This window comes from Schistocerca cancellata, chromosome 9 (assembly GCF_023864275.1).
Source record: "Schistocerca cancellata isolate TAMUIC-IGC-003103 chromosome 9, iqSchCanc2.1, whole genome shotgun sequence".
Lineage (NCBI taxonomy): Eukaryota > Metazoa > Arthropoda > Insecta > Orthoptera > Acrididae > Schistocerca > Schistocerca cancellata.
Window position 1 is genome coordinate 256,097,246 of NC_064634.1, and position 22,982 is coordinate 256,120,227.

The window sequence follows — 22,982 nt, forward strand, 5'->3', positions numbered from 1 at the left end:
GTAATGATCAATCTTTAGTACATCTTACATCCTGTATATGTCCATGGAAGTCCAGAAGTAACATAGTGCTGTTAACATAGTATCTATGAAGTTCTTTAGAAAATATATAGTGAAGGAATCGTGCTCACAATTCGTATATTGTAACTGGCATGCTAGTCTTTATTAAGATGAGTGAACAACAAATAAACAGAGAGGATCTGCCTAGTGTCAGACGTGGGACACATGAGGGGACTTATTTAGCGTCCATAATGCCTTGATAAGGACATACTCAGTACTCATATAATCGTTGCAGGCCTCAATGTGTACAAGTGCGTCAACAGCTGAAAAGAGTCACTCAAGAAGGAGAAGCGAAGTCTGAGTCCTGACCGAACTGAGTCATACCAAAGTCGAGTCAAGTAGGTACTAATTCAACGGAGAAACAAGTGAAATGGGTGGTCGACTCTCGAAGTCCGCTCACTCCATGAGGGAACTGTCTTCAGCAAAGACGACGCTACTGCCGCTGGGAGTTTACACAGTAAATTGAGGTGGACTGAGAAAAATTGCGTCACCGACTAGAAACGAATATTGTACATATCAAAGCTTCCTATTGCGTCGTAGGAAGAGAGTTCCTGCAGCAATAGAATTGCAATCTTTTCGACTGGGAGGAACGAGCGTGCCACAGTAAACGGAAAAGAACAGTTTTTGGTACAGAATTCGAGATGCGAATAAAGAGAAAAACATTTTACCCTTCGAATTGTGGCGTCATACTTACCTCTTCGGTTACGCTGTGAGCTGCCCAACAATAGAGGTAGACCTGCCCTCCTGGAATGGGAAGGTAAGAAGCGCACTTCAGTGCGACACTCATGTCCTCTCCCTGTAAATGAAACACAGTTAAATATATGTGTATCACTGATTTAGCTGTTTACTTTAGGGGAGATTTTAGGGCCCATATTGACCATAATTTTAAGTTGTAGTAAGTTTTCGCCGTGGTATCTTCGTCTTTGTTGCTAACCATCAATTGTACCTGTACCTGATTATGAAGCGGATTTGTCAAAAACCATGATCGCCGTAGACTGGTTTTGATCCTAATACGAAATAGTCGCCAATTACTGTTTCAATAATTTGACGACGCTGGTTTTGGTTGTACAAAATATGACACAAGGTATCAGATAACATACACTGGCGAACCAAACCTTTATGACCACCTTCTAACGGTTTTTGGGCCGTCTTTGTAACACATTATCACCGATTCTGCTTGTCATCGACTGTACAGTTCGTTGGTAAAGTTATGTGCACCAGGTATCTACGCAAAAATCATGTAATACCCGTAAATAACTGGCTGCCGATTTTTGTACGCTGTGATGTGGCTCGATATGGACTCAGAGAGGAACAATCGGATTCACATCAGACGAATTTGATGCCCAAGACATTAACGTCGTTTCAGTATCATGCTCCTCGAACCACTGTTGCACGATTATGGCATCGAGACGGGACAATTATACTGCTGATAGGAGGCATCGTCGTCAGGGAAAGCATGAAGCATGTAGGAATGTATGTGGTCGGAAGCTGAAATGGTGTCTTCGACCATTACCACAGGTCCCATGCAAGAACAGGAGCGTTTTTGTCATACTGTAATGCTGTTCCCACCAGCCTGCGCCCGTGGCGCGGTTACGAGCAGCAGTTCGCCTGTATGACAATGTTTGTGGAGTCAACCACCGACCTGGTGTAGCAGAAACGTGGTACATCTGTCATTTCCAGTGATACACCGTCCAATCTCGATGATCCCGAGCCCACTGCAATCACAATCAACGATATCGTTGGGCCAATGAGTCGACACCTAAGGATCGTTTGCTGCGCGGTCCAATGTTCAACAATGAGCGCTGAACGTTGAATTCCGAACCACATGTCTGTCCACCAGCAGAGTGTTATTTCGGCGGAGATGTCACAGATCGCCATCTATCCTATTTTACAGAGGATACAAGCTTCCAAACCCCAAGTTCTGTGAAGACGCGTAGTCGGCCGACTACTTGGCGTCTATTTGTAGATTCACTGCACTTCTGCCACTTTCTGTAGATGGTCACGGTAGTAGCACGTGAACATTCGACCAGCTTCGCCGTTTTCGACATACTCGGTCACACGATCTGCGCAATAATGATCTAGTCTATGGCAAAGTCGCTTATCTCAGTGGATTTCTCCATTTGCTGCGCATATCTTCGCTAGAGTAATCTTCCATCCGTCACTGATCAGTTTACATGTTTTTATTACTGCTTCGCATGCCCACAACGTCATCATGAGGCATCCAACAGTGCAGTGGGCAGTAGTACCCACCACTGGTCGTAATGTTTTGGCTGATCAGTGTAGTCCCCCAACGTAACAACCTGTCGCCTGCTCGTGGTCTCATGATAGACCTAGCACTCTGCATAGAGATTCACATTAGTGCACTAAGTACCGACGAGCTTACCCATTAGCGAGACACTGGTTCCCAGATGCGGGGCTATAAAAGTCTACCTCTTGTCGAAACAGCTTATCTCATTTATTTTCCCAATCGGCGTATCTTATCGTCATTAGACCTAATTCCCATTCATCTCTGCTCCCCTTATACACGAGGTCGTGCTGAAAAGCAATGCGTCCGAAATTGTTATTGTATTCTCAATATCGGTCGAGGTATTACCTGCCCTGCATATTATTCCGTAGACTATCCCGTTTCTTCGACACAAATTTTAGCCCTCTGCCGCAAGAGGGCTCTGAACTGCAGCATGTAACATGGCGGTGTGTACCGTAACTACGTTGGTACGTAAGGAACAGCTCAGAAAACTGAAAGCACGAATTCGAAGAGTTCGTCCACACATGGGGCCCCCTTTCGTTCAGCACGACAGTGCCAGACCACACACCAGCGCTGCAACATCTGCAACAATCCGACGCCTTGGGTTCATCGTCATCGATCCATCATCCTCCATACAATTCCGACATGCCTGCATCTGATTTTCATCTGTTTCCGAAGCTAATATAATGCCTTCGAGGACTTCATTTTGATAGCGATGAAGAGGTGAAGCAGGGCTGAGGTTATGGCTCCGTCAACAAATGATTCAAATGGCTCTGAGCACTATGGGACTTAACATCTGAGGTCATCAGTCCCCTAGAACTTGGAACTACTTAAACCTAACTAACCTAAGGACATTACACACATCCATGCCCGAGGCAGGATTCGAACCTGCGACCGTAGCGGTCGCGCGGTTCCAGACTGAAGCGCCTAGAACCGCACGGCCACACCAGCCGGCGCTCCGTCACCAATGGCTAACTTTCTACAGTGAGGGCATCAACAAATTTGTCTCTCGTTGGGAGAAAGATGTTCATTACCCGTGTGACTACGTCGACAAACACCTATGTTGACATGAAGAACAAAGATGTGTAATATTAATAATTTTTTATTTAAAATATAAAAAATTCGGAGGCACTACATTTCAGCATGCTCTCGTACTCTCCTTTCTGTGTCACGTGACTGCAGTGCCTACAGGCGTCAGTATACTCGTGTGAGGAGCCGTAATGATGATTTGGGTCAACCGGTATGACCATGAACGAGTGACTGTGTAATCTACCAGGAGATACTGCTCCTGCCTTTTTGTTAGACGTAATGTAATGTTAACTGTTCCAGCAAGATTTTTTCTTTCGGACTGAAAGATGCATAGTATACATCACATAACTGATAGGTTTAGAATTTTTAAAGACATTTTCGTGGCATTTTACTTGAACGTAATGCATGAGAATGTCTTAAGATACGTCACGAGAGAACTGATCTCATGCTTTGTTTTCCCTTTCTTTCAGTTTCCTTTTCAGACAATATATAAATTAGAGCTCCTAATTTTTGTAAGATGGCCATAAAGAAACCTAAATCACAATCTGTAATTTAGTACGTAGTGACTCGTTCTTGGTTAGAAATTTTACACATGATCACATAAAGTGAAACACATATGCCTAGTTTAAGAGAGATGGTCTTACGTATGTCGCTTGAAATAGCCCCATACATGCGATGACAACACTGCTAGCAAACTGCGTCATTGCTATGGGGCTCATGGCGTCTTGTACACGCGTGACGAACCTGGAACAAGGACGTAATTGTAAATGCTATGTGAAATGTCAGTGGAACTGTGCTACTGTTTTCTTTAAAACTGATGAAAATCATTACGTAGGACCACAATGGACAACCATTTACTGTATTCAGCTTCTTCAGAAATTATTCCTCCGACCTATTTGACGAATTGGTTCTTTCAGTCCCGGGTAACAAGCTCATATTTTCTGCATTTGTTGCCATTGTTAACAGAAAATACGAGAATACGCGCTGAATGATAGCAGCATAAACCGTGCAAAACGATAAGACAATACGTATTAATATACGTTTAAAACTATGCCAACAATTGGTTTTGGACGTCTGGTGAAAGTCTGAAAGGCCATACGCTCATAACGCTTGTCTAATACGTGAATCAGTATAGATTTTCGAACCTATCACTAAATATCTGGTTTCACTCTTGCACTTCTGTGTATTCTTCATGCGCGTACAGCACAATTCATAATTACAATGGTATGTAACGTCATAATCTGAGTCTGACTTCGTAGTCCGCTGTCTCGATGGGAGAACCTAGTTGTTAAACACCAGAAGTGTAAAGCTGTTCACAGTCTGTCATAAATGAGTTTCCATATATATGGAGATCATGAAGTATGAATATTACGTTGAGGTGTAACAGACCAAGGAAAAGAATTTTTAGCATCGAAATTACTGCACTAAAGGTCAAATGTGAAGCATAAGTCCAAGCAGTTTCCGAGGTGACCAGAATCCCTGACTCCGATTTGAAAAAACATTTCGCTCCCAAATTCTTTGGAATCTATTGGAATGAACTACTCTCTACATGGATGGGATCAGCTAAATAAGAAAATATCAATGTCTCATTGTGATGAGTCAGTTTTGTCTGGTAAAGACAAAAGGAGAGATTTGGTGTCCTGAAATTTGTGATTCACTGTGCTTATCCGGGTCGTGCAATGTACAACTGCCCCATATAATTATCTCTTTCCCGACCTCCCATAAACGTTTTAAGATTCGGAATCGAAATTCGGTAGAACACTTTATTTTAGGTAGTCTCAAAACTAGCAACGACTTGGGTCTATACAGCGAGTATCAAAAAGGATGGCGCAAACTTACACGGCTGAAAGTACACGATAATAGAAGCACAAATGTCAAGTGAAAATGGGCTCTAAAAAGCATACCATAAGAGCTATGAGATATTCTTGATTTTAAATAGTGTGGAAGAAATCTCTTACACTGCAAGCTCTTTGCTTTCCATATTTTGCGAAGTGGTAGTATGGACCAAAAAAGAAAAAAATGTCCAGTACACATGTGCTCTAAAACGCATACCTTAAAAGTCATGAGCGCTTGTTCATTAGACGAGTTGTGTTCCAAAGTACCGAAGATGAACAGGTGTACATAGCAGTTAGGGTACGCAATTTAGAGCGCATGTTTATTTGACTTTTTTTTCTGGTTTTGGTCCATACTACCACTTCCAAGAATATGGAGAGCAACAGAAGAAATTTGTTTCACAATATTTAAAATTAAGAATATCTCATAGCTCTTAAGGTATGCGTTTTAGAGCCCATTTTTACTTACATCTGTGCTTCTATTATCGTGTATTTTCAGCCGTGTAAGACTGCGCCAACGTTTTTGTTACACCAAGTATATTCAACTCTTACTGCGAAACTCAATTATTCAAGCAAAGAAAAAGAAGAATTTCGAAAATGAAAAGAAGGAGATTCGATTAACTGGTGTAAGAAGACAGTGTTTTTACCTGATGTGCTGTTTAGCTTTTACGATCTGACGGAAGTAATACAGCAAAGTAAAACTCCAGATAAAATATATAACGCTGTAAGAAGAACAAATGGTAATCCGAAGATCAGTATAAAATAAAGGAATAAAGTATTTTTATTACGAAGGCGTACTGAACAGTAATGCCCTAGAACCATTTATGTGAATACGCTTAAAGCTTTCTAAATAAAACAAACGTTATTAACATTCTACATCTTTATTCTTAATACCTACATATACCTAGCGACGAAGGGATTTCTGCCAACAGACTACTTGTTGATACCGTCACTGTACAGAGTTTGACTTCGTTGACGGAGCCACAACCTCCCCTCTGCTTGCACCGCTCCGTCACTGTCAAAGTGGTCCTCGAAGGTGTTATTTAAGTGCCGGGCGGAGTGGCCGTGCGGTTCAAGGCGCTACAGTCTGGAGCCGAGCGACCGCTACGGTCGCAGGTTCGAATCCTGCCTCGGGCATGGATGTGTGTGATGTCCTTAGGTTAGTTAGGTTTAATTAGTTCTAAGTTCTAGGCGACTGATGACCTCAGAAGTTAAGTCCCATAGTGCTCAGAGCCATTTGAACCATTTGTTATTTAAGTTTTGGAAACGGATGAATGTCGGATGCGGCTAATTCGGGACTGTATGGAGGATGATCAGTAACAGTGAACCCAAGGCGTCGCATTGGTGCTGATGTCGCAGCAAGCACGCGTCGACGAAGTTTTCTATCGTTAGATTTTTGATTACAAGCTATTTCTCACGCAACGACGTAGTTAAATTACAAACCCACATGTTACACCCTACAATGTGGAGCCCTCTTGCGGCAAGTGACTGAAACTTGTTTGAAGGAAGCGGAAAATTCGACCAAGTAATATGCTGACAATGAGAACGGGGTAAATTATAGGTGCTATTGGCGACAGAATAAAAATTTCGGAGGCATTACTTCTCAGCACGCCCTCGTAGTTCTGATACAAAACAAATTATATAGCACAATTTCAGACTAGAATAGCATAAAGAGTGAGATTCCTTGATCAAAATACTCTTCCTTACGTTAAGGGAATACATGTGAAAATTATCTATTTGCACTTTTTATTAGATCTTTCATGCGACACAATTTATATAGTAGGATTTGAGCTACGTCGTTAACACTCAGGTCCAAACAAATGATGATTAATCAATTTTGAACAGTTCAGCAGAGTATCTGAGCGGGTAAGAATTAACCTAAAAGCCCGTACCTCGTGGTCTTGCGGTAGCGTTCTCGCTTCCCACGCCCGGGTTCCCGGGTTCGATTCCCGGCGGGGTCAGGGATTTTCTCTGCCTCGTGATGGCTGGGTGTTGTGTGCTGTCCTTAGGTTAGTTAGGTTAAGTAGTTCTAAGTTCTAGGGGACTGATGACCATCGATGTTAAGTCTCATAGTGCTCAGAGCCATTTGAACCAATTAACCTAAAGGTGATTGTTCTCTGTCATGTGTGTCAGAGTCAACAATTTCTTCAATACGAACTATGTGATCAAAAGTATCCGTATACCTGGCTGAAAATGACTTACAAGTTCGTGGCGCCCTCCATCAGTAATAGTGGAATTCAATATGGTGTAGGCCCACCCTTAGCCTTAAAGACAGCTTCCACTCCCGCAGGCATACGTTCAATCAGCTTCCGGAACGTTGCTTGGGGAATGGCTGCCCATTCTTCAGGGAGAGCTGCACTGAGAAGAGGTATCGATATCTGTCGGTGAGGCCTGGCACAAAGTCGGCGTTCCGAAACATCGCAAAGGTGTTCTATAGGATTCAGATCAGGACTCTGTGCGCGCCAGCCCATTACAAGGATGTTATTATCGTGTAATCACTCCTCCACAGACCGTGCACTATGAACAGGGGCTCCATCGTGGTGAAAGATGCCATCGCCGTCCCCGCATTGCTTTTCAACAGTGGAAAGTAAGAAGGTGCTTAAAACATCAATGTAGGTCTCTGCTGTGATAGCGCCACGCAAAACAACAAGGGGTGCAAGTCCCCTCCATGAAAAACACAACCGGACCGGAACACCATCGCCTCCGAATATTACTTTTGGCACCACACATGCTGGCAGATGACGTTCACCGTTCATTCCCCATGTACACACCCTGCCATCGGATCGCCACATTGTGTATAGTGATTCGTCACTCCGCACAACGTTTGCACTGTTCAGTCCTCCTGTGTTTACGCAATTTTCGCCAAGCAAGGCGTCGATTGGCATTTACTTGTGTGATGTGTGGCCTATGAGTAGCAACTCTACCATGAAATCCAAGTTTTCTCACCTCCCGCCTAACTGCCATTGTACTGGCAGTGGATCCTGATGCAGTTTGGAATTCCTGTGTGATGGTCTGGGTAGATGTCTGCCTATTACACATTAAAACCCCCTTAAACTGTCGACGGTCTCTTGTCAGTCAACAGATGAGGTCGGCCTGTGCGCTTTTGTGTTGTACGTGTCCCTTCACGTTTACACTTCACCATCACATCGGAAACAGTGGACCTGGGGATGTTTAGAAGTGTGGAAATCTCGCGTACAGACGTATGACACAAGCGACACCCAATCACCTGACCAAGTTCGAAGTCCGTGAAATCCGCGGAGCGCCCCATTCTGCTCTCTCACGATGTCTAATGACTACTATCGGCAGTAGGTAGCAGCACAATGCTCCTAATATGAAGAACGTATGTTTTTGGGGGTGTCCGGATACTTTTGATCACATAGTGTACCTTCCACGTACGAGGCGTTGCAGGTAGAGATCCATATTCTAATATTAACTGGGGAGTGACGACAAGTTTATTTTTTGTAGTCTGTAACGTACCTTTCATCTGTTTCCTTCACCTACGAAATGGGGCTATCGCTAATAGTAATGTTATCTTGAAGTTATCCACTGGATGTAGCAGGTGTTTCCTACCTGAAAGCAGATTGTTAAATAATTTAAATACACTACCTCCCGATAATCATTCAGTCAGATTTTCTATGAGCTATCATGACACATTCTTCAGAGTCTAATTCATTGCAATTATGTGAGGAGCCCTTCTTTGCATAAGCAGCTCGTTATTAAAGAGATGGATCCGACAAAACTGACCAAAATTGCGATTCAATTTGTCGATTATCTCCCCTACAGTCTGGAACCACGTGACCGCTACGGTCGCAGGTTCGAATCCTGCCTCGGGCATGGATGTATGAGATGTCCTTAGGTTAGTTAGGTTTAAGTAGTTCTAAGTTCTAGGCGACTGATGACCTTAGCAGTTAAGTCCCATTGTGCTCAGAGCCATTTGAACCATTTTTGATTATCTCCCCATCCGCCTCCTCATTATTTGAAAGTTCGAGGAACGCTCACTGTATATACTTAATACCGAGGAAATAAACAACTCCTGCCGGGTTTGGCCAGGGCCGCGTAAAAGGTGTGGAGGAGGCAAGTCCTCCAGGATGGGCATCTAAATAAAATCGCACTTGTCTTCCAAGTAGGCTGTTGTGCAGAGGGTTGTTCCCTCTCACAAATAAAATATGTAGGTCAGGACTGTCTACGCCTCGGAGACAGGACTATCTCACTGGTATCCGACAACGCGGTGGACACTAGACTTCTCTTTTGAAACCTGGAAAATCAGCTGCCTACACAAGCCAGGTTATGTACATGATTCGGAAATCACATTACAGTGCTTTCCATAATACTCTGATGTGAGAAAAGTAATGGGATAGCAATATGCACATACACTAATGGCGGTAGTATCGCGTACATAAAAAAGGGCAGTTGACTATCGGAGCCGTCATTTGTCCTTACGTTATTCATCTGCAAATATTTTAGACTTGACTACGGCGCACGGCGAGGATTAGCAGACTTTGAAGGCGGAACAGTAGCTATACGCGAGGGACATTCCATTTCAAAAATCGTTAGAAAATTCTGTATCCCGAGATCAACAGTGTCAAGACCGTGCAGTGAATACCCAAACTCAGGAGTTACCTCTCACCAAGGACAAATCAATGACCGAGGGCCTTTACTTAACGACCGAGAGCAGCGGCTTTTGCTTAGATCTCTCAGTGCCAACAGACAAACTGCGTGAAATAACTACAGAGTTAAATGTGAGGCGTACGTCGAACGCATCCGTTAAAGCTGTGCCGCGAAATTGCGTTAATGGGCTATGGCAGCAGATGACCAATGCCAGACCAGTCGCTTTTCTAACAGCACGACATTGACTGCAACCCTCTCCAGGGCTCCTGGCAATAACGGTTGGACTCAAGACTGCTACAGAACCGTGGAATGACCAGATGACTCCCAATGGTAGGGTTCGAGTGTGGCATGGACGGCGCTGTGCAAACTGATGGTGGCTTCATAATGGTGTGGGGTTTGTTCACGTTCAGTGGACTGGATTCTCTGGTCAAAGGGAACCGATCATCGGCAGGAAGTGGCTAGGTTCGGCTACTTGGAGGCCCTTAGCAGCCATTCAAAGACTCTATATTCCAAAACAACGATCGAATTTTTATAGATGGTAGTGTGGAATGTCACTGAGCTTTAACTGTTCACATTTGGGTTGAAGAACAAGCTGAACGATTCGAGTGAATGGTATGGCCTCTCAGGTCGCCGGACTTCAATCCCATCGAATATTTATGGGACATAGTAGAGACATCATTTTGTGCAAAAAATATTGCACCAGCAACACTTTCGCAATAGTGCACGGTTATTGAGGAAGCGTGGCTAAGTATTTCTGCAGGGGACTTCCAGTTACTTGTTGAGTCCATGCCACAGCTAGTTGCTGCACTGCGCCGGACAAAAGCTGGTTTGGTGCGATATCTCCCAATAATATTTTCACCTCAGCTTAGTTCTGTATCTCCGATTAAAGCACACTCATCCTGCGAGGATTTGGAGAGATTCACAAAGGCAGAATATTACACGAAATTGGAATTTGTGTATAACTTGTTGCCAATCCTAAATGTCAAATATATGTTGGGTCATTTTAAAGTCAAGGTGCGTCAAGAAGATATTTACGAACCGGTGATAGATAATTCAAGTGTTCATCAAGACATCAGTAACAGTGGCATCCACTTGATAAACTACGCAACTGAACAGAAAATACAGTAGAGCGTCGATTATCCGAACGTCGGTCAACCGAATGACCGCTTAACCGAACTGTGTACACGCTCGCACCTCTTACTCTCCCAACCTACCGTCCATCATCCCCCTCACTCCCAAACCAAGTTTCCCACAGTAGTCGCCGCACTGGGCCACCGCTAGCGGAACATTGCTTCTAATGGGGCCTTCACAAGGCGCTGCTGACCGGCCAAGCCGCCAGTCGCTGTGTTTCAACAATCAGCACACTTCTGTCGGCTTGGCACTGGCAGTAGAAGTAGCGGCAGTATCAAAGCTGTTCACAGCAACAGCTACGCCGGCTTACAGTTGAGGCGTGCCGCTCCGCGCAGTTTGAAAGATTGCACGTCCCCAAGAAGAGCTTCTCACGTTGCAAACAGTCACCTTCTGTTCTCTGTTATGATCAATTGTGTGCTGCTGTGTGAATAAGTGAACTTGACGATACAAAATGCTTAAACGTAAACGTGTTGTCCTTTCTATGAGGGACAAGTACGAGATTATTACTATATATTCTTACTGAAGTTGCCTTTGTATGTTACTTGTAACACTAAAAGAGATGCCTGTCTTTATGAATAAAATTACTATACAGTACTTCTTTTTGGCACATAAACATGTACAGTTCGATTATCCGAATAAACCAGTTTTCCGAACACCCATGTCCCCCAGTTACTTTGGATAATCGACGCTCTACTGTAACATAAAGGACATATATGACGAGAGACTGGCAAACCATGAACTAGCAAAAAAAAATGGCTATGAGCAGTATGGGACTTAACATCTGTGGTCATCAGTCCCCTAGAACTTAGAACTACTTAAACCTAACTAACCTACGGACATCACACTCATCCATGCCCGAGGCAGGATTCGAACCTGCGACCGGAGCGGTCACGCGGTTCCAGACTGAAGCGCCTAGACCGCACGGCCACACCGGCCGGCCATGAATTAGCAGATCACGTATCTATCCAGAAGCGTATGCAAACAATATCCAAGATACGAGAACCTACAGATGGTCAGACTTTGACATTGATCATTTCCTGGTGGCAACATGAATGTTAGATATAAGAAGGTGTGAAGAAAAGGTAAGCAGTATACAAATTGTGATATAAACAGATGAAATGAGACGAGGAGATGTAGAAAATGTTAGTCAACATCAGAAGAAATTCTAATTAAATGTGGGGGAAAGGCAGAAAACCGGGGTACGAACAGTGACCGGTGTCAAAAAAGGGAAACAATAAATAGAGTGATCACCGAATTTCTAGGTAAAAGCTGATGTCCGACAAGGTGTAGTTCAATCAAGTATGGCAGGCAAAATTTGACGAGGAGAGGTAGGCTAGAATATGAGGTTAGATTGAATGAGAAATCAGAAGCTAAAAGACAGGTCTACCAAAGTAGCGAAGGAAACGACAACTATATTAAGACCGGAGGAACGGAAATATTACAAAGAGCCGATAGAAGAAGAGGAAGAGGGCTACATCCATCACAGGACAATAAAAATAAACCAAAAAGTAGCTTAGGAAATATAAGAGAGACGAAAATTTATTAAAGAAACAAGGGAAAGTTTTTCACGAATGACACTGATGTACAACGCGACAGTCAGAATACTTCGCAGTGTTACTAGACTGTGAGAAACCCACTGATTCCCTTCCATGTGATGTGTGAGGTCAGTGGACAGCGAAGTATAAACGCCTGAAGAAGAAGAAATATGACAAATAATGAAAACTATAAAAACAATAAGGCTCTCTTCCAAGATAAAATAGCAGGAGAACGAATAAGAACTGGAGGACCGGTACTGGCAAAAAAAAACCAAAAAAAATAGGAAATATTAGACTCTGCCTGACGAGTGACAAACGGAAGGACTCGGCTCTAAACTAAAAATAACGGTGCACTATAATAATTATACAAAAATTACATTCAAAAAAATGGTTCAAATGGCTCTGAGCACTATGGGACTTAACTACTGAGGTCATCAGTCCCCTAGAACTTAGAACTACTTAAACCTAACTAACCTAAGGACATCACACACATCCATGCCCGAGGCAGGATTCAAACCTGCGACCGTAGCGGTCACGCGGTTCCAAACTGACGCGCTTAGAACCGCACGGCCACATCGGCCGGCAAAAATTACATTCCTTAATGCAATCTAGAAAATACGTAAATTATGACATAAATAGATCTTCTACTGAAGAGAATGAATACAATATTGCAGAAGGAATTACAGACGATTGTCAATGCGGTTTTAGAAGAAATAAGAAAAATTTGGCAGCAGTGGGGCATTGAATGAAGTCAGCGACGACGGATGCAAAATTTTCTCAACCAGCAGTCCAACTGAATTAGATGTCTCCGACGTTTGGCTGCTGTGGGGCATTAAACAAATCCAGAGGCGACAGGTGATAACTTATTCTGGACCGGGTGTCGTCCCTGTATTCCCACTTTGTGCTAGCTATCCTAGCACGTCCCATTTCTGAACATGATCTCCATACGGCGCACACTATATACTGTTCCCCCTAACCACTAACCCACTTGTTCGCAGTCTGTCTTTCTGTAAGGATTCCGATACTGTTGAGGATATGAAGTGAAATATCGTAACGTGTTCTAGCGTATATATATTATATAAAGATGGTATCTTTTCTCTTTGTCATTCACCTTCGTGAGAACAGACATCATCCCTAGAGAAATACAGATCAGCGTTTTACGCTCAAGCAGGCAACAGAGCAGTGTTGGGAACGTTGCGTCGACAGCCACGTGGCTTTCGTTGACCTCAAAAAACGTTACGACAGCGTGCATAAGGGCACAGTCACAAATACTTTCAAAGAGTTTGTTACGACAAAAGTTTGAACGTCTAGCAGAAATATGTTTAGAGGAAACCTATTGCAGAGTGAAGATAAGTACAGGAGTGTCCGAGAATCTTGTAGCCAGACTTGGTGTTAGACGAGTAGAAGTATTATCTATGATACTCTTTACTTTATATTTAAAAACGATAGATAGAGAACACAAAAATGGAAGCCCAGCTGAAATGACATACAATAAATCTGGTTCCATATGCGGACGATGTTGTTCTAATAAGTGATAGCAAAGAGAAGTCGTAGCTCATGACAAGTTCTTACGGAAATATTGTAAGGAAAACAGCGTTGCAAATTAACAAGCAGAAAACAAAATACATGGTCGGTTGAAAATACCGAATGACGGAACCCCACCGACAACTGATGAATTCGCTTTTAAAAAGATGGACACATTGAAATATTTTGGATGGTGCTTCAGTGAACGGATTAGAAGGGAAATTCAGAAAAATGCAAGGACTACAGCGACAAAGAGAGCCTATTTTGGCTTTCGGGACGTGCTGTGCACTATAGTCGTTTCCGTAAGGACAAGTTTTAAAACTGAACTGTACCAGACTATAACTCTCCCGCTAGCTCTGTGTGAGTCTAAGCATTTACGTTAAGGAATCAAGATGTACAAAAACTGCTAGTCGTCTACAGAAAGCTATTAAATAAAATACGTAGCCCCAATGGGGACGCCCCGTGTCAGGACTGGTGGATATCAAAAAATCAGTAACTCGCAAGCTGATACTGTCCGCAGGACGAACTAAAGGAGATTAATGCGCGCAGGACACCTGAATAGGAAGGAAGCGGAAAGGTTACCACGAGTAGCGTTCTCCCGATCCGTGTTTGACGGGGACAGTGGTGGAAGGGGGACAGAAGGGGCCGTGGAAGAGCACGGACAAGAGCGAAGGATAGTGACGGATGGATGTGAGAAAAGAAGAATGGACCACGAAATCCAGGAAGAGAAACGATTAGTAGAAGAATATAGAGAACGCATATAGACTCCGAGTCCAAAGCGACGTCATTCCCACCTTTCACTATTTATAAACAATGGAATCATACCTTACGTATGTCTGACTGGCAATGCATATTTTCCTTCCTGTTAGTTAAACTGTGCATACAAAGTAGGGTTTAGGATATTAATATTAGCTTTTAACATAATTTTAGTATTGTTTCATGCCAATATTACTATCTCTAAGAGTAATGGTTTGTCACCTAGACTTATATATACCCCCATTTTTATTCAAATGTCTGGTATTGATCTATAACGGAAATAACAATGTATATATAAAAACTCATTTTTACTTGTTTGTATCATATAAATTGCTAATGTCAAGGTAAATTGCATCTTAGTGGAAATGAACGCAATGTAACTACTTCTAATGAATTCATTCTTTATATAATATGTTTACAATATATTTATCTTGTACAATAGCTCACAAGCTACTGATGTCTCACATTGTTTGCTTTATGTATGGTGCGTTATATAGGGATATAGGGCCTGCAGATGGCATTTACGCAACGTCGAAACTAGTAGCCAAATAAATATAAAATCGTAAGTACAGTTGGAGGAATTTCATTTTTAATAAAAATTATATGAGCTGATTTTCCACCATCATCCAATTTAAATACGGATGTAAGAATTTTAAGAAGATGAAGATTTTACAGCGTATTAATTGCATTGTAGCTTCTAAGTAGGCTATTAATTGTCTACTTGCTACTGTGAAAAACGGCAACGGCGCGGTCACTGTAGATGGAGGACGGGCTCGCGTGACACGACAGTAGGTAGCATAAACACCGCATCCTTCTAAAATGACCTACCACACTAATTGTCTTGGGTGGGATCTGAAATTCAACCTCTTACACCAAGCTGGTATAACCTGTTGATGCAAGCGACGGTACGAAATGAAACGATAACGTCGTCTGTCTAGAGCAACGACAGTATTCGCTTTAACATCTTTTGATTTTTGAGTCCCAAATGCATACTACATAGCCTAGCAAGATATGTCAGTAGGGAGCTCATTCTAGATTAAACTGGCACAGGAAATAGAGGAGAACGAAGGAAGAGCAGCGCATTTCGCCAAACGATCGTTTCCTCAGAGTGAAAGCGCCGTGGCATTGCTCTGACACTTCCATAGCAGACTATACGAAAGGTGCACTGTGCGTCGCGGTGTGGTTTACAGTAAAATTTCCTAGAGCCTGCTCTCCTAGAGCAGACAACCGATGTACTGATTCCTGCTTGGTATATCTCGCGAAAATACCATGAAGGTAAAATTACAGGGATTCGAACTCTCACGGAGACCTACTGAAAATTATTCAGGGCTGGAAAAGAAGGAAGTAATACTGGTGCACAACGTATCGTCTGTCCCACAACATCAGGCGGTCTGCGAAGTGCAGATGTATAGTTTTATAGAAATATTGCTAAGGAACCATTTTCTTCGTGGCATATTACTGCACAACTATGTTTTCACCTTCAAGTGTGTCCTTGTGGTGCGACTAGTTTCATCAAGAACAAAGTTCAGTAGAAGCTGACTTGAAATATGCAAGGCATTCATGAAGTTCCGCTGTCATTTCATAATACCATAACTCGGGAAGTCTTTCTGATACAGCATTGTGGTTCCTTGTAGAACGTTTAGCAGCTCTCGAAGTTTCTGTCCGTAGTGCAGGAAATTCAGTGTACGACCGAAATGTCGTACACTGACGATATTCGAGTCCTACCCAGGTGGGGATCTGAAGTCCACCGTCAACAGTTCCGATTACTTCATTGATTCGTCCACGGATGGTAGAAATACTGATTGGTGTTTTGTACATGCTATCCTTAACGTAAGCCAACAAAAATAAGTCTAATGAGCTATATCCTGAGAGCATGGGGTCCACGCTATGACAACATAGCCGTATACCCACCTCTCAGAAACTGTGTCTTAGAGTCAACACGCACTTTCAAATTCTAATGTGGCGGTACACTATCACGCTGTAACATGATGGGTGGCTGCTCCCCTTCGATCTATGGTAGAAGGAACTGTTCGAACATGCCCAGGCAATATCGCTAATACCGAAAGTGTAAGCCTGTATTTTACGAATAACTATATAGTTTTTAAAATATTCTTTATAATCGGTACGGTCATGGGAATAGATCAAGTGTAATATATTGTGGGTTCAAAAAGCTTCATCTGATTTCACAAGGATATATCTTTTGGATGCTTACCGGTTTGTTCTGGCATCATAGTATTCATTCACCTTACACAAATGTCAATGCGACCTTCATACGACAAACATTTAGAAATTAAGTAAGTACAGAACCACACTCTTCCGAGATTTCTGAAGTTATTGACTCGACAGATGATACTATGTAGCATTGTAAGCTGCAGGGAAAGCTATGGACGCCTTCTATTTTTCCTCAATTTCCCCATTAAAAAAATCACATATCTTCAAATCACGTGACCCTAGAGTGCAATGACTCTTACGGTCCTATGCGTCGTTGAGGCAGCTCATTACTAAGAACATTATGGTGCGCAGTTGTAATTGAGGACACTTGTTATAAATGAGTGTGCAAAACTCCATTTGTTTTTTCGTCCGCCATCTCGATTAGGCACATTTGAGCGAGGTAGAACTACATGAGCTTGAAACTCACAGCTAGCGTTAACGAAATATTTTGATTTCGATGCGTTACTTAACATTCACGCCTAATTCCTATCTACACTGTTGTTGAAGAAATAATCTTGTGAAATTGGACGATTCTCTTTGAATTGCAAACCTGCATTTTGGGTTCCATATTTGACATACATATTAACCACTAACGTACCTGAGAATCTTTTGGTGGCTGTCGATGCAAACGCACAATCTTCTGTACATTCCGTCGTAATGTTTGTCTGTCGGCATTTGATCCCACCGACGAAGATTTTCGTTTGCCTCTACTGGAATCGCTTCCTGCTTCAACTTCAAAATACGTTCTCCGAGGATCTTCAGCTGAGCAACTACGAGGATCAAGATGGACGCAAACAGGCAGTCCAGAGCGAAGTTGATCTGGCTCACATACAGGCCACATACGCACTGGACAGTGTACGAGAATGGGTAGTAGTTACTGTTGTTGTCCCACGCGTGCTGCGAAAGTGGAAGCCGCCGATCTTCTGCATGCACAACAAGGGGAATGGGATACCAGACGAAGCACTGTGAGAGCATAAACAGCAGCATTCCCATAGTAATGCGGGACGCACGTCTGCGAGAGTCGTGCAGGATTGCCGCCAGCGCAGGATCCTTGGAGCTATCTTCGTCCTGTACCGCTATGAGACCAGCCATATCCCGTACCATCAAGTTGTAACTATGTGGGTCGCTGACAAAGAGAACCATCTTCATGAAGCCACAGATCAATGTCGAAGTGATCATCAACTGCAGAGTGGTTTCCTCAAGCTTCCCCAAAGTGCAGTAAACTGCTAGCAGAGACTCCACAACGCTCCACAAGCCCAGTGTGAATGCGAAGGCTGTGTACAGTTTGAACACTGAAGAGTGACCCAACGGCCACATTCCCATAAGCCACAGGTGACGGATGTTCAGTTTTAGGACTGAATGTCCACTTTCTGTCCAAGACAGCGGTTTTTCCACACCTTCCCGTCGATAGGATTGTACCTGGTCAGCAGCACAAATAGAAAACAGGTAGCGCATGCTTATATTCGACTATACGTGGTCTTCAGCGACGATGTAGCCTTCAGGCAGCTGGGATCCTAATCAGATACCTTCCGTAACTAAGAGAAGTGGGACAAGCTGACGGCACAGAAGAACTGAACGATTCAACATTCTCCTCGACCTTTTAACTTCTTCGAAGTGGAAGATCTTCTTTATATATGCATATGACAGCAGTTTGGAACATTTGCAGCCAGAGACGAAAGTTCTGAATTATCAAGTCACATTAAAGCATTCAGTGGATGATTAATTTAGTCTCCTCTGCTGCTCTTCGATCCTAGTTATATAATATAAACAAACTCAACATGGCAATTACCTAAATGATAGATAACCTGCCATGTATTGAATATAGTCTCCAACAAGGAGGGTAATTACGTCGTTAAAAAGTGATGACATTTCATACCGCAGTGTAAGCCATGAGTGGCAAATAAAACACCAAACTTCCATATCACAAATGATTATACCACTTCTACATTTATTAACACTGCACGCAGTTTATGTGATTTTTAAAAAGATAGTTGATAATATTTCTACTCACATATACAAAAAATGAAACTAGAAGTCAAATGTTTTCCAAGAATTGCTTGCTCCTGTACGCAGTGCGTTTGTGTCGTTCATATCAACCGAATCCGAGATGCTCTCTCCACCAAAACCATTACTGAGTTCTTTCACATTTCTTTGCAGCTGAGGTATTCCACATTCTCTAGTGGCCACAACAACAACGGACGCAACTTCAACATATTTCACGCTGAAACACGTATGTATTCAGTACCAGCGATGGCGAGCCATGAGAGAATCTCTGACCAGAGAGTTATTTATCGTTGCTAGTCTGCGCTTGACTGCGCGAGAGTGCAGTTCCGAGTTGGACGCAGTTGCATGTAGGGAGTCGCGAGTAGTTGTTGTTGCGAGTGGACGGTTGTACTGAGCGGACGTCGACATGGGTCGGCAGCGTACTCTGCATCCATCTCTGGTCACGATTCAGGACGAGGTATTTTGTTATAGAAGGCAATGAAGCAGCATTGCGCTCAGCTAATAACATATGTTGATTGTAATTAATTTGTTCAAGAATTCCCCCAATAATAAGTTTTTATAAAGTGGATCTTTTAAACAAAGTAATCATTTTAATTTAAAGAGTTTTTCCTATGCATTTCCTCCAAGAATCAGAATTAAATATACGTCAGCATTCCACGGAGCTGTGCCGAAAAACAAGAGCGGATATTGAGGGAGTTTACTAATGTAAGAATTTTGTTTTTTTTGTGTTCAGGTATAATTGTTGCACAGGGCCAAGAGTCAGCGCAGCTGCCCTTATAAAATTTACCAGGTTCATTTTTAGCGTTAATTTTGTGGGGACTTAACATTTTTGCATATTTTTATTATCATTGACTTTTATTACTGTGGGAAGCTAACATTTGGCACTATTTGCAATTTAATTCCATTCTTTTCATTTTCATATTTTTGTGGGAAGGTTACACTTTGGCTTTATTCTCATTAACATTGAAATATTTTACTTTATTTTTGCGGGGAGGTTACACTTGGTTCCATTTATATTTAATTATTTTCTTTTATTTTTGCGGGGAGGTTACACTTGGCGACATCCGGACCAGGATCGTATTTCTTTGAGAATCTTCTGATAAGTAGTCAGATATCTGCTCTCATTTACTTAATGTAATTAACATTTGGCGCAACGCTTTTACTAATTTTGTGATTTTCTTCCACGGATCATCGGCAATTCGTTGCTCTCTGTTGTATTTTTGTTTGTTGCTTTTTGCATTGTGCTTATTTCATTTGTGAATAATAGTGATTAGTGTAAAAATGCCGCGAAAGACTATTAATAGTGCATCGCGAGGTATTATGAATGAAATAACCGACTTAAACAACTTCACCGATAATACTTGTGACAAGCAGCGTAATGATGACAATCGTGCGTTCACTGACAATCAGTGCGTTCCGACCACTAATGTTAACTATGATTCTAGTGATGAACAGACGAATTCAATTGTGCTCTCTGTTAATTTGACGACAATTGATGACGCGGGGCGCTCTATTGTAATGAGCGCTGCCCAGCTTAACACACCCGGTTTGGAAAATTCAAGTAACGTACAGACAAATTTTTCTAATGAAAATGGACAGTGTACTGAAAGTACGACGGATTCATTTAATTCTGATTTAGTGAATAACAGTGCACATCCGACTGGCAAACCTTTTTGTGAATTGCAGAATGACCAAATGGTCGTACTAAACGTGACAATTGCAGGTACGCAATCAAACAACACAGAGAATAGAGTAGGTAATGTTACTAAGGATGAAATTAGGGCATTGGCACAACAAATGTGTAATATTACTGAGGATCAAGTTATCGCATTTTTACTACAACTCAGTGAAGGACCAAAAAAAAAAAATCAAACAACAGCACGAAATTTTCGACAACCATTTCAAACAACTTAGCAAAACGATTGATGAAAGTTTGAAACTGACGAACGAAAAACAAGACAACCTTAACGAACAGAGCAAACAAGTTAGTGAACAGATTACAGCTGTTAGCGTGCAACGTCACGATACGAAAGAACAGTTACGTGAGGATACTAAGGCTTGTGCTAATAACAGTAATGAAGAAGTTGGAACTGTTGCACAAGAATTAGGTAGTACACGTGTAGGCACAACAGAATCACGTAGAGACGAAATTAATGCAGTCACTGAACAAGCTCCTAAAAACGCAACACAGATACGCGACGAGTTTAATTTAAAGTCACCAGAAATTTCACACACTCTGAATACGGAAGTCGATGGTAAATTTGAACGTCAAAATAAGCAAATTAACGAACGCATTAAAGTAACAGAAATGAAAAACGTTTTTGCCTTAGCGACAACAGAATTAGTTAGAGACGAAATTAATGCAGTCGCTGAACAATGTTCTGAAAATGCGACACAGGTACGCGACAAGTTTGATTTAAAGTCACCAGAAATTTCACACACTCTGAATACGGAAGTCGATAATAAATGTGAACAACAGAACAACCAAATTGACGAACGTGTTAAAATGACAGAAATGAAAAGTGTTTCAGGTACTAATACGTCTCAGAATACGCCACGTTACGAGTATTTGTCACACTCAAATAGCCAGTGTCATTTAGGCAATTTACACATACTACGTGACTTAGAATACGATGTGACAGAGACTAATAAATTCTTATGCAATTGTGGACCTGTTCACACGTTGAGAGATGATAATGTTGATCACGAGTAATTCTTATCCATAAGAAGATCTAAAGTATTCGAAAATGACAAAGCACAGGTATACGACGAGTTTAATTTAAAGTCACCAGTACTTTCACACACTGCGGATACAGAATTCGATAAGAAATGTGAACAACATACCAAGCAAAATGACGAAGGTATTAAAGTAACAGAAATGAAAAATGTTTCACTGAATAACATAGCACAGCGTACGGCACACTCCGATCGTTTCTCACACTGGTACAGCCAGTGTTCAAATGGTTCAAATGGCTCTGAGCACTATGGGACTTAAAATCTATGGTCATCAGTCCCCTAGAACTTAGAACTACTTAAACCTAACTAACCTAAGGACAGCACACAACACCCATCCATCACGAGGCAGAGAAAATCCCTGACACCGCCGGGAATCCAACCCGGGCGTGGGAAGCGAGAACGCTACCGCACGACCACGAGATGTGGGCACAGCCAGTGTAACTTGAGTAATTTACAGAAGCTACGCGACTTGAAATCCGAAATGACACAGACAAACAGATTCTCACACAAACCTGAACGTGTTCTCAAATTCAGAGACGATAACGTTGATCACGAGCAATTCTTATCCGTAAGAAAATCTAAGGAACTTAATAATGACAGAGCACAGGTACACGCTTTGAACTGGATACGTCACTTTATTTTTGTATTTTTAACAGCATTGCCTGTAATGCAGAAACTAGAATTAGCATGGATACAGCAATTTGCTTCTGAATTTTTACCGCCATTGCCTGTAACGCAAAAGCTAAAATTTATTTGCAAGCGCGTAATAGACCTCAGGGGATTCATTACGCTTTAATGAATATGTGCCGTAGCGAGCATAGGGCCCCGAGCTGTAGTAGTGCTGTTTCATCTTTAGTTTTCTGCACTGCTGCCTTCTCTTCTACTATCCTTTATATCTATCAAAACAGCTCTTTAACTATTGCTCTACCTATAATTAAGAAAAATGACTAAAGAAAACCGGATAAGACAAGTATAACCGAAAAGTGACGATTTTTCATTGGACGCTCAAGAAAGGTCAACCACGAGAACTTTAATATCAGAGAAAATTTTAATCATCAGTATGTACAAAATTTTCAGCAGTCGCAACCACATTTTGGTAACAATAAATGTTTTTCACCACAACAGCATGAAAGTCAGCCGCTTAGCATACGTAACCAACAATACAGTCTACAAGGTCAACCAAGCTTTAATGTTTCGCCGCGTGCACGTATAGTCTCAGTCCCAACAAATAGTAACGCACAGCAAGAAGGAAATCAGTACGTACAGAAAACACAATATTTCAGATCCTATCGCAATGCGCCGTATAGAAATGAC

The 22,982-nt window shown here is 42.2% G+C and overlaps 1 protein-coding gene across 1 annotated transcript in view; it reads right to left on the reverse strand.

The window, feature by feature from the left end:
- LOC126101334 (odorant receptor Or2-like) overlaps positions 1–18,020 on the reverse strand; it is a 32,224-nt gene extending 14,204 nt beyond the window's left edge. Inside the window, exons 1-3 of the mRNA XM_049912005.1 lie at positions 17,527–18,020; positions 3,976–4,075; positions 752–853 (exon numbers count right to left, since the gene is read on the reverse strand). Coding sequence (XP_049767962.1) covers positions 752–853; positions 3,976–4,075; positions 17,527–18,020 — 696 coding nt within the window. The remainder of the gene's footprint in view (positions 1–751; positions 854–3,975; positions 4,076–17,526) is intronic.
- Positions 18,021–22,982: the final 4,962 nt, after the last annotated feature.